At 42.6% G+C, this 16693-nt stretch overlaps 1 protein-coding gene across 1 annotated transcript; it reads left to right on the forward strand.

The window, feature by feature from the left end:
* Positions 1–7343: 7343 nt before the first annotated feature.
* On the forward strand, positions 7344–15762 carry LOC109787495 (type II inositol polyphosphate 5-phosphatase 15). The gene is made up of 11 exons (XM_020346041.4): positions 7344–8534; positions 9562–9814; positions 9908–10712; positions 12067–12191; positions 12303–12387; positions 13016–13169; positions 13262–13299; positions 13398–13665; positions 13797–13920; positions 14036–14396; positions 15089–15762. The coding sequence occupies exons 1-11, from the start codon at positions 7691–7693 to the stop codon at positions 15488–15490; spliced, it is 3459 nt and encodes a 1152-aa protein (XP_020201630.1). The 5' UTR covers positions 7344–7690; the 3' UTR covers positions 15491–15762.
* The last annotated feature ends 931 nt before the right edge of the window (positions 15763–16693 follow it).

The following is a 16693-nucleotide window of genomic DNA, read 5'->3' on the forward strand; positions in this document are numbered from 1 at the left end:
ACTAAGGGGCACTAGATGCACTTACAATGGGTCTTGTCCATCACATCATTCTCCTAATGATGTGATCCTGTTATCAAATGACAACACATGTCTATGGTTAGGAAACCTTAACCATCTTTGATCAACGAGCTAGTCTAGTAGAGGCTTACTAGGGACATGGTATTTGTTTATGTATTCACACATGTATTTAGGTTTTCGGTCAATACAATTCTAGCATGGATAATAAACCTTTATCATGAATAAGGAAATATAAAATAACAACTTTATTATTGCCTCCAGGGCATATATCCTTCAGATAGAACTTGAGGGAATATTTGTTCTACCTTTAGCTCCTCATTGGGTTTGACTCTCTTATTTATCAAAGAAGGCTACAAACGATCCCATATACTTGTGGGTTATCAATTGCTCATTGGTATGTGACTCCTTCGTTGGTCCAATTAAGTTTTGCTCTGGTGGTTTATTATCCGCACATTTAGCTACTGTTGGTGACCATATTCTTGAGCTTGCATGTCAAATTTATATGGTCCAAACTAGTTTTGATGCATGATATGGCCTATAGACACTTGTGGGAGTAGTTGCTATCGATTTAGTTGAGTTTGGTTCACTTCTATTATGAGTTACTACAAAATTCAGAAATTTTCAGAGGGAGAAAAAATGTTTAGGAAGATGTTCCAAGGTGGTTCCTCGAGCAAGAAATCCCCAAGGCCCGCTTTATGTGATCCGGACCTCGAACCACCACGGGCAGTTCTAGTGCAACCTTGCGAATGGTCTTCAGACTACTTCATGACTCAAGACGGGTTCAAGGAAGAATTTGATATATACGTGCACAATGCCGGCTTGACAGACTTCATGTGAGATAAGTGCTTACAATATTACAATCTCACTGATTCTTTTGTGCGAAAATTTAAGTATTCAGTCCATCGCAATATGCATGCTATTATATTTAATCTTTATGAAAACTCATTTCACATGGACCTTGAAGAATTTAATGAAGCGTGCAAAATTCCACAATGGGTTATTTACACTGAACCTCATAAATCTGATTGCATTGAGTTCCTTTCTAGTATCACTAGGGGTGGAACTAGAGGCATAACACAAGCTACTATAGGGAGCATTCGTTCCCTGCTTTACATTATTTTGCTCTCTTCATATGCAGATGCATTAATGGTGAACATGACCATAGACACCTTTGCACTCCTGATTTGAGCATTCTTAAGAGTGCGGTAATGAACGATAAACAATTTAACTTGGGGGCTATTGTTGCACGTCGGTTACATAATAATGCCTTAGATGGAGATTTCTATGGTGGAATTTATGCCAATCGTTTAGCTAATTATATTGGGGTGCCAATAAAAGAAAATGATACCCAGTTGCCGCCTGTTTTCCTTGATTATGCCGCTATGGAACATTTTCAGTTTCTTGAAAGGGGCGATCTGCCATTTCAGTAGTTTAACATGCGCCGTGTTTTCCATATTACGCTTCCCGCTCCTGCCTTCTTTAACTTTCAGGGAAAACAGAGATATTGCATACTTATGGAGGAGGCAGAGGAGTATGAGAGGGCGAGGGAGATCGCTCGCCTCAACAAGGCAGCCCGCCAAGCGGTGGTAGCTGCAATCTAGTACAACCCAAACTACGACTACGAGTATCATCCAGGTCAGCTGTGGCCATAGACCAACTTAGTCCAAAAGCCCAAGCTTGGGGGAGTATGTATGTCTCACCGACATTACATTCATGTATCACACATTCATTCCAGTTGTCGGTGTTCATCCTTTTTCATTGTATAATCCATGTTAGTTTTCATTTGCTTTCTTCTTGTGTGTTTGAAAAAATTGCAAAAATCCAAAAATATATCTCGCTTCTTTTCGGTTTTTATTTCTAGTTTAATTTAGTTGTAGTATTAAAAGAAAACCCAAAAAGATTTCCCGTTCTTCTTTTGTTTGTTGGGAGCTTTCCCGTGTAAATAGTTTTTCTCATTTTTGTTTTCTCTCGTTAATTTGCTTTCTTCTAAAAAAAAATTAAAAACTCCAAAAATATTTCAGTGTGTTTCTTTAAAGTTCTTTTCCCTTCTTTGGGTCGTCGTAAGGAGAAGACCACGATGAAAATGTTGAGTGACTCTCATACGCATTATTGTTGATCTAACGAAGAGCTCATATTACCTTGTCTTCTCCTTTGAATAAATGTTTGCAGATTACAGCTTAGTCCATGACACGTGCACTCTTATTATTATTCATATCGTCCGGTCTTGCAAGTGGGCAATAATGACGAAATTTGACGAATTGATTGAGGTGAAGAAAAGCTGGTATGAACTCAACCTGTTTTTGCTTTTGTAAATATGTTTAGCTCATCGTTCTTGATTCAGCCTATGATGAATAAACATGTTTGCAATGACAATTAGAGATCATAGTTACGCACACGTTTAAATAGTTAGGAGCGGATAATGGTTTATCTTGTGTGTCAACATGCATTTAAAATGGTTATTACGTAGTATGATAGGGTGGCATCCTCCTCTGAATGATTCAAGTGGCTTGACTTGAAACATGTTCACGCATGTAGTTGAATCAAAACCAACAAGGCCTCCATGATATTTATGTTCATGGTGTTTTATATCCTACTCATGCTCGTATTCAATTTTGATTAATCTGAATGCAGGTTTATGACCGTTGCCGCTCTCTAGTTGGTCGCTCTTCAATCTATTTGCTAGTCTTCACTTGTACTAAGCGGGAATACTGCTTGTGTATCCACTTCCTTAAACCCAAAGTTATTCCATATGAGTCCACCATGCCTACCTATATGCGGTATTTACATGTCGTTTCAAGTAATTTGCATGTGCCAAACTCTAAATCTTCAAATAATAATCTATTTTGTATGCCCAAATCGCTCATGAAGCGACAGGGGGCGTTCAACACCTTCCATGCTAGGTAGGTTATTCCCATGATGAGTGTTTATACTTGTCATTCATGATAAAGTGGCTGGTAATTGGGATGCCCAGTCCTATGATCAAAATCAAAAATATAATAATGAAATAACACTCCCCCAGATTGTTGTTGGTATGGAGGGCACCCGAGGATTCGGCTAGCCATGGCTTGTGTTTATTGGTGGAAGGGGAGTAAAACTTTACATTTCTATTTGGGAACCGCCTATAATGTATTTAGCATGGACAATGTTGAAAACTCTCGGTCGCTGATAACCCACAAGTATAGAGGATCGCAACAGTTTTCGAGGGTAGAGTATTCAACCCAAAATTACTGATTCGACACAAGGGGAGCCAAAGAACATTCACGAGTATTAGCAGTTGAGTTGTCAACTCAACCACACCTAAAAGACTTAATATCTGCAGCAGAGTATTTAGCAGCAAAGTGGTACGATAGTAACGGTAACATCGGCAATAGGAACAATAGCAATTTTGTAGTGATTGTAACAGTAGCAACGGCGAAAGTAACTTAGCAAAGATCAATATGTGAAAAGCTCATAGGCATTGGATCAGCGATGGATAATTGTGTTGGATAATATTCATCATGTAGCAGTCATAACCTAGGGCGACACAGACTAGCTCCAATTCATCAATGTAATGTAGGCATGTATTCCGTATATAGTCATACGTGCTTATGGAAAAGAACTTGCATGAATTTTTTTGTCCTACCCTCCCATGGCAGTGGGGTCCATAAGGAAACTAAGGGATATTAAGGCCTCCTTTTAATAGAGAACTGGAACAAAGCATTAGCACTTAGTGAATACATGAACTCCTCAAACTACGGTAATTACCGGAAAGAATCCCAACTATTGTCACCTTGGGGTATGCGGATCATAACTCGTAATAGGTGTGTACAACTTGCAAGATAGGATCAAGAACACACATATATTCATGAAAACATAATAGGTTCAGATCTGAAATCATGGCACTCGGGCCCTAGTGACAAGCATTAAACATGGCAAAGTCATAGCAATATCAATCTTAGAACATAGTGGATACTAGGGACCAAACCCTAACAAAACTAACTCGATTACATGATAAATCTCATCCAACCCATCACCGTCCAGCAAGCCTACGATGTAATTACTCACTCCCGACGGTGAGCATCATGAAATTGGTGATGGAGGAAGGTTGATGATGACGATGGCGACGGATTCCACCCTCTGGAACCCCGAACGAACTCCAGATCAGCCCTCCCGATGAAAAACATGAGGTGGCGGCGGCTCCGTATCGTAAAACGCAATGAATACTTCTCTCTGATTTTTTTTCTCCGCGAATAGGTATATATGGAGTTAGAGTTAGCGTTGCCGGAGCTCCAGGGGGCCCACAAGCCTGTTAGGCCTTCCCTAGGGAGTGGGCGCACCCCAGAGCTTGTGGCTCCTGGGTGGGCCCCCTCTGGTATCTTTTTCCGACAATATTTTTTATATATTCCAGAAATATTCTCCGTAAATTTTCAGGTCAATCCGAGAACTTTGATTTCTGCACAAAAATAACACCATGGCAATTCTACTGAAAACAGCGTCAGTCTGGGTTAGTTCCATTCAAATCATGCAAATTAGAGTCCAAAACAAGGGTGAAAGAGTTTGGAAAAGTAGATACGATGGAGACGTATCAGTCGCTACGTTGCAATGAAGGCATACCTCCCAAAATTATATTCATCTCTGTTTTAAAAACAGCGAGCTCTCACACCTCTGCGAATCCCTACTTTCCTCTGTGAAGGGCTTATCTATTTACTTTTATTGTTGGGTCATCATCTTCTCATTAAACCACCAGTTGGAGAGCCCTATTGTCATTTTTATGCTTTGCGTTTAGTTGATATTGAGTATGAGCATGACTCGATCTCTTTTGCCATGAATTATAATATCTAGTCAGTGCTTGAATTCAGAGGTGCTCCGCATTTATGTTTTGCAGTCTCAGAAAGGGCTAGCGAGATTCCTTTATGTCATATTAGATTATGATTGTTTAAAAAAAGTGTTGTCATCCGAGATATCCTATTATTGCTCTCTAGTTAGTTATGTCATTCATGTGAGTAAATGTGATACCTAAGTGTTATTGTGAATATGGTTAATTCATAATCTTCGCTAAAAACCTGAACATTGGTTAGGCATATTTACAACAACAAGATCAAACAGAGTTTGTAAAAGTTTGTCTTTGTCACTTTTAGTTTGCCAACTGAATTGCTTGAGGACAAGCAATGAGTTAAGCTTGAGGGAGTTGATACGTCTCCGTCGTATCTACTTTTCCAAACACTTTTGCTCTTATTTTGGATGAAACTAACCCGGACTGACGCTGTTTTCAGCAGAATTGCCATAGTGTTGCTTTTGTGCAGAAATCAAAGTTCTCGGATTCACCTGAAAATTTCCGGAAAATTTTTGTGGAATATATAGAAAATACTGGCGGAAAAATATACTAGAGGGGGGCCACCCAGGAGCCACAAGCTCAGAGGGGCGTCCTGCAAGCTTGTGGCCCCCTTGACATCCGGCAACCCCAACTCCAACTCCATATATACCAATTCGCCAAGAAAAAAATTAGAGAGAAGGATTCATCGCGTTTTACGATATGGTGCCGCCGCCACCTTCTGTTCTTAATCGGGAGAGCTGATCAGGAGTCCGTTCGGGGCTCCGAAGGGTGGAATCCGTCGCCGTCGTCATCACCAACTCATCTTCACCGCCAATTTGATGATGCTAACCGCTGGGAGTGAGTAATTCCTTCATAGGCTTGCTGGACGGTGATGGGTTGGATGAGATTTATCATGTAATCGAGTTATTTTTGTTAAGGCTTGATCCCTAATATCAACTATGTTCTGAGATTGATATCGCTATGACTTTGCTATGCTTAGTGCTTGTCACTAGGGCCCGAGTGCCATGATTCCAGATCTGAACCGATTGTGTTTTCATGAATATATGTGTGCTCTTGATCCTATCTTGTAAGTTATATGCAGCTATTACGTGTTATGATTTGCATACCCCAAGGTGACAATAATTGAGATTCTTTTCGGTGATTACTGTAGTTTGAGGAGTTCATGTATTCACTAAGTGATAATGCTTTGTTTCGGTTCTCTATTAAAAGGATGCCTTAATATCCCTTAGTTTCCTTACAGACCCCGCTGCCACGGGAGGTTAGGACAAAAGATGTCATGCAAGTTTTTTTTCCATAAGCACGTATGACTATACGGAATACATGCCTACATTATATTGATGAATTGGAGTTAGTTTTGTGTTGCTCTAGATTATAACTGCTACATGGTGAATATTTTCCAACGCAATTATCCATCACTGATCCAATGGCTACGCTTTTCATGCATTAATCTTTGCTAAGTTAGTTTCGTCGTTGCTACTGTTACAACCACTATAAAATTGCTACTATTTCTATTGCTACCATTACCGTTACTATCAAACTATCATACTACTTTGCTACTGATCACCTTGCTGCAGATATTAAGTCTTTCAGGTGTAGTTGAATTGACAACTCAACTACTAATATTTGTGAATATTCTTTGGCTCCCCTTGTGTCGAATTAATAAATTTGGGTTGAATATTCTACCCTCGAAAACTGTTGCGATCCCCTATACTTGTGGGTTATCAGGGGTTTATGCCCCCCCCCCCAACGAACTCTAGGTCATGTGGCTTTATATTGGGTTCATAAATCACTCTCGTACTTTTTTCTAAATTTTTATTTGTTTGCCTTGAGGAATTAAACGCTAAACACATAAACAAACATTGAATGTTTTTATAAATACGACAGTACAAATAAATATAAAGGACTCAAAGTTATAAGATGATGACATTTAAATTTAAAAAATTATGTATACTTTAAGCATGCATCGCTTATCACCATAGTCACCATCTCCTCCTCCTGGAACTCGTCAATCTGTTGTAGCCACCAACAGCATCAAGCTCAAGCCTAGGCAACGTCATGCCTCGATCAAGCATTTGTCCATGTAGGGTTTGAATTAACCCTTTGTCGCCCTCCTCCCACCAGCCATCTCCTCCGAATGACAGAGGTGAAAAGTGGGCACTAAATCCTTTAAGACTAATAACCGAACATTTTCGGCTAGATTTTGCCTTCACGGAAACACTGTTTCATCTTTGATTATAGTCTTGTTTTCGTCTTGCTTTTCCTAGTTATCCAGGCATTTCAATGTATAAAAAGCTGTGATTTTAGTTTTTCATGCATTAAACGTTTTTTTTTGAGCAAACGTGAGCATTATCAAGTTGAAAAGGAAAAATAAAGCATTATCTGCAGGCCGAGGAGCGAATATAGCTACAGTAAACGAACGGCTGTCATCAGTTGCACACCAAAACAATTTGTCAATCCCCTGCAAGAATTCTCGTTTCCCAACACAGTTGACCCTGATCCATTTGAGAAAGCCGTAGCTTTCAGGGCAGCGATCCCGGGCAGCACCAACCTCCCTCTTCGGGCCGCTTCCAACATCACGGCGAGGAGCTTCCCCACGCCCCCCACTTTCCCACTGCCACGGCCGGTGCCTCCCCATGGTCCCGGTCCACGAGGCATCCACCCATATAACCAGAAACAAACAGCCTTCCCGCACACTGTCACACCAGCTCCCCTCCGGAGTTCCCTTGCCTCCACGGCGCGGCGCGGCCTCCCTCTTCCGCTCCTGTTTCCGTCGCCTCTCCTCTCCCGCCGTCTCCGCCTCACGGGCGCGCCCGAGCTCGAATCGCCGCCGGCCGGACCAGGACGCGAGGCCGAGGCGTCATGGAGCCCGACGACGAGCGAGGGCGGGCGCCGCAGCGCAAGGGGATATCCTACAGCCAGCCGCTCGCGCGGGACGCGGTGGCGCAGGCGGCGTACGCGCGCCACGCCGCGCTCAGCTCGCACAGCCTCGATGACGAACCCATCGCCTCCGCCTCGGCGCACCGCCACGACCCCGCGCGCAGCGTGTCGTGTCCCCACCAGCTCCCGCCTCACCACCACCACAGCCGCGGCGGCGAGTCGGTGTACTTACACGCCGCCTCCTTCGGCGGCGGCGGCGCGGTGACGCTGGAGCGGGCTGTGGCGACGTCGGAGCACGGGGGCGCGGGCGGCAGGGGTGCGCTGCCGGAGTTCGTCGGCGCGGGCGGGGGCGAGGGCATCTTCCGCGTGCCGCTGCGCGCGGCCATGCACCCTGGCCGCCCGCCGGCGCTCGAGGTGCGGCCCCACCCGCCGCGGGAGACGCAGGTGTGCTCCTTCCTGCGGACGCTCGCGTGCGAGCCGCAGCTTCGCCAGCTGTGGACAGGGGCCGAGTCCGGGGTCCGGGTGTGGGGCCTCGACGAGTTGTTCGCCGGGAGCGTCGCGGGGGCGCGCCGGGGAGACGAGGAGACCGCGCCGTTCACGGAATCCGTGCCCGCGCCGCCAGCGCTCTGCGTCGCGCTGGACAGCGCGAACAAGCTCGTGTGGACGGGCCACAAGGACGGGAGGATCCGGTCGTGGCGCATGGACCTCGCCACGACGCCGGCAGCTGCAGCAGACGGTGGCGAGAATGCGCCCATGTTCAAGGAGGCCCTGTCGTGGCAGGCGCACAGCCGCACCCCGGTGCTCTCCATGGTTGTCACATCATACGGTGAGAAGCTCGCTTCCTTGATCACCCCTAGCAATTTTGGTTTTCATTGACTGCTTCGAGGAAAGGCAAATTGTATACTGGATATGAGCTATGAGGATAATCCGGCAATGGCACTCTGCTGAAAGGCGCGATGATAACTGGAAATGTTCAATTTAGCCGATTTTAAGTCACCGCGAAATGCTAAGATTACCTAATTTTACATCATTGGCAAGTGCTAACTTGGCAATAGCGCTTTTGGCACATTTACACCTTTTTTACTTTAGGCTGGAGAAGTTTTGGACGGTAGAGTTAGCCTTTCTAAAGAATAAAAATAGCTTTTTTCCCATACTGATGGACATCCTGGTTCTATATTTTTTTGTCATAATAATGGAACAAGCATGTACAACCACGTTGATGTTAATCATCAACCAGATTATTTACAGAAAATTAAAGCAAGCTTGATATCACAGCCTGGTTAAGGCGCACCTAGTGCCTCGCTCTTGCTACAACCTGAGAAAACCAGTGAATAGATAACAGAATTAAGCTGACGAAAGTAAGCCTTTATTACAACTGAAAGCGAAGAATTTCACCCAGTCACTCACTCATTTACCCTCCAGTTCCTCGTCCATCTTCTGAAAAGAACTAGCTTGTGAATGTTCAGCTCTCTCCTAAATAACTGATTCCAATAAGCTAAGTCAGTATTCGTTAACTGTAGATCCATATGTTTCTTGATTTTTGTTGTGAGGGATATGACTCTTGATTGACTACTCTGAAACCTATATATATAGGGAATATTTTAGTATTATTAGTTCAGTTATGCAGTTTATTTCACATCAAAACTAAATTATCAGTTTTCCTTTCTGGCCTCTTCCGACTTGAATCAAGCATTGTTGAGGCATTGATATCTGAATCACTAGGCTGCGTTACAAGTTTTGGCATTCATGCACCTCTCTTGTTGCAGATAAGAGTTGATAATCTAAATTTGAACTAAAAAGGAGTGAAAATTTATCCCAAATTGATATGTTTCATTTCAATCTCTTGGAAACAGGTGAAATATGGTCAGGCACCGAAGGAGGTGTTATAAAGGCATGGCCCTGGGATGTCATTGCTAAGTCCCTCTCACTAACACCAGAAGAAAAATATATGGCTTCTTGTCTGGTCGAAAATGCGTATATTGACCTTAGGAACTATGTCACAGTTGGTACCATGTTCTCTTTGCCCACTACTGATGTGAAACACATGCTTGCGGACCATTGTCGAGCGAAAGTTTGGAGTCTAACTAGCATGACGTTTGCTCTTTGGTACGATTCTAAATATAAATGCCATCACATCAGTTTCTCAACTTCATTAACCCATGGCCGATTGGAACTAATTTTTTGATATGCTTTGTGTAGGGATGCTCGGACAAGGGAGTTGTTAAAAGTATTTGGAATGGACGGCCAAGTGGAGTCAGCTCGTCTAGAGCCACTAGTGATGCCAGAACAATTTATAGAGGAAGAAATCAAGGTAAAACCCACAAAGAAGGAGAAAAACCAAGGCTCTGTCACCTTTTTAAAGAAATCTTGGAATGCCTTGATTGGGGCTGGCGGTGCAGTACGCAGAGTTGCAACTAAAGGAACGTTCGTTGAAGATAACCGTCGAACAGAAACAGTGGCTCAAGCAATGGATGGTGCAATTTGGTCAGGTTGCACAGATGGCTCGATTATTATGTGGGATGGAAATGGGAATTGGCTAAAAGAGTTCAGTTATCATAATTCTTCTGTTCAATGCATAAAGGCACTCGGAGGAAAGGTGTGGGTGGGCTATGCCAGTGGTACTGTTCAAGTCATGGATGTTGAAGGTAACCCTCTGGGAGGATGGACTGGACATAGCTGTCCAGTCATTCAGATGGCCATTGGTGGTTCTTACATCTTTACTCTAGCCCATCATGGTGGTATTCGAGGATGGCCTCTAACTTCTCCTGGGCCTCTGGATGATATTCTGCGGACAGAATTGGCGAAGAGGGAGTTGTCCTATACAAGGGTAGAGAACATTAAGATGCTGGTTGGAACTTGGAATGTTGCGCAGGAGAAAGCATCACCTGAATCGCTTTGGTCATGGTTGGGTACTGCATCATCTGATGTTGGATTGGTGGTGGTTGGCCTGCAAGAGGTTGAGATGGGTGCTGGAGTTCTTGCTATGGCTGCGGCTAAAGAAAGTGTAAGATAGTTGACCAAACCATTCACTTCACCTTATGTTGTTTTGTTCCTCAAAGATCAAGTAGAGGTAAGTTATACTGTTAATGCATGCAAATAGGTTTTTAAAAAAGGAGGATATCGCCCAGCCTCTGCATCATTGCAATGCACACAGCCATAAATTTATTAAAATCCTATTAAGAAGCTCCATTGGTGAAGTACAAAATTGCCAAAATGAAAATAAAGCCATATATATATATATATACACACACACATAGCCTACTATTGGACCGCCATCCAAACCGGTTGTACGTATCCCGTGCTACCATTTCCCATAAGCGCCCGCACTTCCGCATGGTGTAGTAACAACCATGTACGGATCCATCCTGTAGCGCGGAAGATAACCTGCAAAAAATTATGTTTCTGCATTCGTATTTTACATTTGCATTGTATAGTTAAAACTGCCAATATGTTCCTTTACTGATGGTATACTTAGGAACTATTATCCCTCTGTTTCAAAATAGAACTGTTTGCCTCTTGCTTTGTTCCAAAATATAAATAGTAAGCCTCTTGATAATATTTATAAGGTGACCAACATATTTTGAGATTTGATTTTTGTACTTCTTGATCACCCATCAGTCCAACTATGTATATGACCAATCACACTAAAGTGTCACTAATAGATCAAACTTGAAAACAGCTTCATATCGTAAGACAAATTAATGGTCAAACGTCGGCTTTAGAGTCCATAACTCAACTACGCTTGCAAAAATCCATGGAGTATAATATAGAGAAATGGCACTGAGCAATTATTGATTACACAGTTTTGTAAGTTGCTTAAAATGCGAAACCAAACTTACTATGGAATGCACGGTGGGGAGGTAGTATTCTTTGTCATATTTGTGATTCTGTATTATCCAAGCATTAGGTGGATTTGTTTGTACCATCCACATTGTATCATAAACGTCATCCTTTTTGTGTTACGTTATATTTGTATTCCTATTCTTGTTGTTTATTTTCTTTTAGCCACTAGGGATGAATATTGCATTTCTGTGTGACTCTTCTTGGCATACTTTTCTATCTCAGTTGTCAGAACAGTATATTTTAGTTTACTTGATTCGGTTTTAATTTTATATCAGTATTGTGATGTAATGACGCTACCACGGAGAACTTATAGAAATTACATGTGAGAACTGAGAGGGAATAAAACTTAAGTACAATTTTCCTTTTGGACATTATTTGTGAATATATATTTACTTGTTATTCTGTTTCTGTTCCGTTTTGCAAATCTGCACAACGGCAGCTACATTGCTAATGCTCTTGCGTGTAAGTTCTGTAAGGCGGCTGTTTGATGCAAGTTGTCTTGCTTATGGCCTTAGGTAGGGCTTGAGGGCAGTGCCAATGGGCAGTGGTGGATAGACAATATTGGCAAGGCACTTGATGAAGGAATATCCTTCCACCGAGTTGGCTCGAGGCAGTTGGCTGGATTACTTATTGCTGCATGGTACTGGCTTGTCATGAAATTTTCTATTAATACTGCCTAATACATTTCTGTTACCACTTATTTTTATGTTTTGAGCATTCACACTTCTGTGTTATCTATGCTTATTTGAAGGGCAAGGACAGACCTTAAGCCACATATTGGTGATGTTGATGCTGCTGCGGTGCCATGTGGCTTTGGACGTGCTATTGGCAACAAGGTACATGATCTTGAAAATGTGTATTAACTCTTCCATTTGGTATCGCTTAGCCATCAATTTATGTTTGCATTACCACTTGAATATCCTAAGATTTCTCCTTGGATCTACTATAGAATAACTGGGAATATTTCTGCTGGAAAATAAATAATAAACTGACAATCTAGACAGGACTATTTGGATGCTTATATGATCACAAAATAAACTTTTTTCGTTATATGCTCTTCTAGGTTCTAAGGAGAAACAATTTTATAGTGAGTGATAAGGTTCAAAGAGTTCAGATGGCGGTTATACTTGGACGAGAAATAACCTCAGCATTCTGCTGAGCTAGTAATAGACTCAGTACTGCATGGCTTTTATCGCGGGGTTCTATTGCTTGTCATTTTGTGTTGAGATTGATTACATCTCACAGTTTTAATAAATTCAGCTGTGTGCATCAACTGATGCAGAGGCCAGGGGGCAACCCTCCTTACAAAAATCTGTAGAGAAAAACTATCTCAACTGGTCAACGATAGAAAACAAGTAACATTAGTTGCTTATCATCTAGTGATTCTTATGTCAAAGTAACGCTCCATATTTCTGTTCAATTTTTAGTGTATATTGTCATATTGACAGTTGATTGTTCTTGCAGGGTGGTGTTGGGTTAAAAATGAGAGTTTACGATCGCAGGATATGTTTTGTGAACAATCATTTTGCCGCACATCTAGAAAATGTTACTCGTCGCAATGCTGACTTCGATCATATCTATCGGACAATGAATTTTAACAAATCTCATGGATCTGCAGGTTTTCCATTCTCACACCTCCTCTTTTCAAGTATTCTTTTGCACTACTTTACTGTATATGATGCCTATAACTTTTTTGCCTTTCTGCTACAGCTTCTGATACGTCTGTCCAATTGCATAAAGCAGTGAATGTATGTAATCATTAAACAGTTTTGTAGAATAATATCCAGCCTTGATTACTTCAGTTGCAACGATGCATACTTATGCATAGATATTGACATACTGGCAGGCCAATGGGAATCAGCCTGATGAAGATAGACCTGAGCTGGCAGAAGCTGATATGGTTGTTTTTCTTGGTGATTTCAACTACCGACTTTACGGTATCACCTATGACGAGGCAAGGGATATGGTCTCGCAAAGGAGCTTCGATTGGCTTAGAGAAAGGGATCAACTTCGAGCAGAAATGAAGGCAGGAAACGTGTTTCAAGGAATGCGTGAAGGTTTTATCAGATTTCCTCCAACTTACAAATTCCAAAGACACCAACCAGGTCTTGCAGGTACTGTCTCTTCTCATACTTAAAGTTCTTTCTCGGTTAAAATGTTCCACCACAATAATGTTCAGTTTTTTTGACATCAAATTCAGATAATGCTTTACAACTGAAAATATTTTCTGTCAATTCTGATGTAGGGTATGATTCGGGTGAGAAGAAGAGAATACCTGCTTGGTGCGATAGAATAGTGTATCGAGATAGCCGCTCCGAAACAATACGTGAATGCTCATTAGTGTGTCCTGTTGTTGCTGCAATTACATCGTAAGATTCTACAACACATAATCATGCTTTTTATAGAGAGAATCTACATCATCTTGTCCCTTCTCAATTATAATCATGCTCCAATATAACATGCTTTTCTTGTACATTTTGATAGATATGAAGCATGCATGGATGTGACAGATAGCGATCATAAACCAGTGAACTGTACGTTCAGTGTTGATCTTGCAAGAGTGAACGAGCTGATAAGAAGGCAGGAGTATGGAAAAATAATCGAATCGAATGAAAAGCTACATTGTTTGCTTCAAGAATCCCATCATGTTCCAGACACTATAATCAGCACAAACAACATTATATTGGAAAACGAAGAAACTGTTGTCCTTCGAATAACAAATAACTGTGGATCAAAAAAGTCTGCTTTTGAAATCTTGTGTGAAGGCCAGTCGACAAGCAAGCAGGACGGAACAAAAACTGATTTTATTGCAAGGGCATCCTTTGGCCTTCCACATTGGCTTGAGGTATGAGTTATAGTTTGTGTCTTTCGGTTTTGAATAGAGATATAGTTAATACATTTATGTTGTTGTTTTCTTCCATTTGCCTGGTTTGGATTTTGTTTAGTCGTCCAAGCTTCTTTCTTTTGCCGCATCGGTCGCATCGTACTAGTATTTTGCTATCAGCTTACTTTAGTGTGACTCTCCTGTCACAAACAAAAGCACTTATCATATTTCCACCTAGAGTCCTAAGATCGATCACTGGTCATTCTTTTGGTTGTTACTGACAGTTTTCCATCTGTTGTTTGTAAAATATAATGTTCTTTTTCATTCTAGAGGAAACGAAATTAAGAGAACTATGGGACCTCTCTTTTACTTGCATGTTGGACCCTTCTCTATCGATTATTTATCTGAGAACTACACCAGATGTTTCTCCGTTCCAGGAACTAAAAATTAGACGAAACACAACCTATATCACATTGCACCAAATAGACATGGAGGTAGGTTCAAGTTTGGTTGCATTTGTAGAATTCCATTCGGTGGCTCTTTTCTGAAAATGCGGGCCAAGTTTTGTCAATGTGTGCATGCATTAGCCTGGCTGTTCTGTAATCTACTGCTGATCCTCCAATTTTTGCTACTGTTCTGCCATCTCATTTCATTTTACTTCCATCATGCTTCAGCCAAACCACTAACTCTCTCCAATGTGCCATGCCTTACAGGTCCAACCGTCCATCGGTCTCATCGAGCCTGGAGAAACAATGGAGGTTAACGTGCATCACGAGAACTACTACACGCAGGAAGAATTCGTCGACGGAGTGGTGCAAGGCGGATGGTGCGAACTGACCAGAGACAAGGAGGCTGTTCTGCTGGTCAATGTGACAGGCAGCACCTCGACCGAAACCGTTACGCACAGGATCAACGTCCGGCACTGCTGCGCGGCAAGCTCACCACCCCCACCGGTCAGTCTGCTGGCCATCGCCGCCCCGCCCGGTGATGCCCCCTCGAGTGAAGGTCTGACAGAACGTTCTTCCAGAAAGAGCCAGTCGAATCATTTGCAACGTTCCGACGCACATTTCGGCGCCTCAGAGGTGCATGACTTGCACCGTCTGCGGAACATGTAAGGGCGAGTCTAGTTTCTCTTGCTTGTTTGATTGATGTAGCAGTTTTGTATAGGGTGTGAGGTAATAGTGTGCTTACCAACAAAAATCAGGCAGAGGCTGCTCCACTGTTAACGCTGTACATATGCAGGCACTCACCATTCTTCGTGTAACCAAAGAAGAAGTGCATAGTTACAGAACGTAATCTGTAGTTAGTTTTTTTGTGTGTGTGTGGAGGAGTGCGTGTGCTGTGGAAGAACTCTCTATATATATATACATAAAAGAGTGCAAAGGCAGATTGTGTGAGTTGCTACTGATGAATAGCCTGTTTATTTGCGAGAATGAGTTGACTATACTGAACTCGATAGCGCCCTCCACCTAAGCTGCCTGCTGTTGAGATGTTGCGACGTATCCAGTTGCCGAAAGTCTGAAACTTTGCTTCTACGTACTACAAGCTTCTGCCATGGCATGCCATGCATCATGATCTATGACCACGAGAGTCGCTTGATGCTTGGTAGTCACTTCAGGCTGCAGGCCTCAGCTCTGAATATTTTCAGGAAACACACCTCAACTCTCCCTCTGAAGTCTAACCTACAAGTTTCTTCAGAGAAGGTGGCAGTCTCTGGACCCACCAACCGAACTAAAGGCTGTGGTGAGACAGGTCACAAGTGCAAGCAGAACCAACTTGGGAAGCTAAAAGTTTAGGAGATTTGGCATTCGTACAGAAAACTAACTTGGGTTTGTGATTTGGCAAGTTGCGGAAGATTGGAGAGGGCCGCCGCATGAGCAGTTAGGCTAGGTCAAATCTGGTGGACTGCCTACCTAGCGACGGACAGATTTGGTCAAAATTTGGTGCGCATGAGTAGTTTAGTTGCATCTAGTCTAGTGTAGAGGATAAAGAGCAGTTGTAGCTAAATGGGTTTGGCTAATCTCACTGAACTCAACTCACTCCAATGATCAAGCGTTTATGTTGTGGACTACTGCTATCCACTAGCACTGCTCAAAAACTTTTGGTTAAAGGAAGTCATCAATGGGTTGAGTTGGAACTTGAGTCCAGACGTTCCTACCAACTGGAAAGTGAGACCTGTCGGAGTAGTCTGCACGTCCAGATAATGTACTACTCCTTTTGGAAGTTCATGTCTTCTTTTGGAACGTACGTAACTATTTATTGGCTGGCCTAGACTGACGTTGACATTCAACCGTGCCGTGCGCAACGAACCGTTTATA

Source organism: Aegilops tauschii, chromosome 7, assembly GCF_002575655.3.
Source record: "Aegilops tauschii subsp. strangulata cultivar AL8/78 chromosome 7, Aet v6.0, whole genome shotgun sequence".
In the NCBI taxonomy this organism is placed as follows: domain Eukaryota; kingdom Viridiplantae; phylum Streptophyta; class Magnoliopsida; order Poales; family Poaceae; genus Aegilops; species Aegilops tauschii.

Excerpts from the sequence above, each read along its gene's own strand:
- LOC109787495 (XM_020346041.4), top strand. The coding sequence starts at position 7,691 with ATGGAGCCCGACGACGAGCGAGGGCGGGCGCCGCAGCGCAAGGGGATA. Across the intron at positions 10,713-12,066 it reads TGGCTGCGGCTAAAGAAAGT|GTAGGGCTTGAGGGCAGTGC; the intron begins GTAAGATAGTTG and ends TTATGGCCTTAG. Across the intron at positions 13,300-13,397 it reads AATTGCATAAAGCAGTGAAT|GCCAATGGGAATCAGCCTGA; the intron begins GTATGTAATCAT and ends ACATACTGGCAG.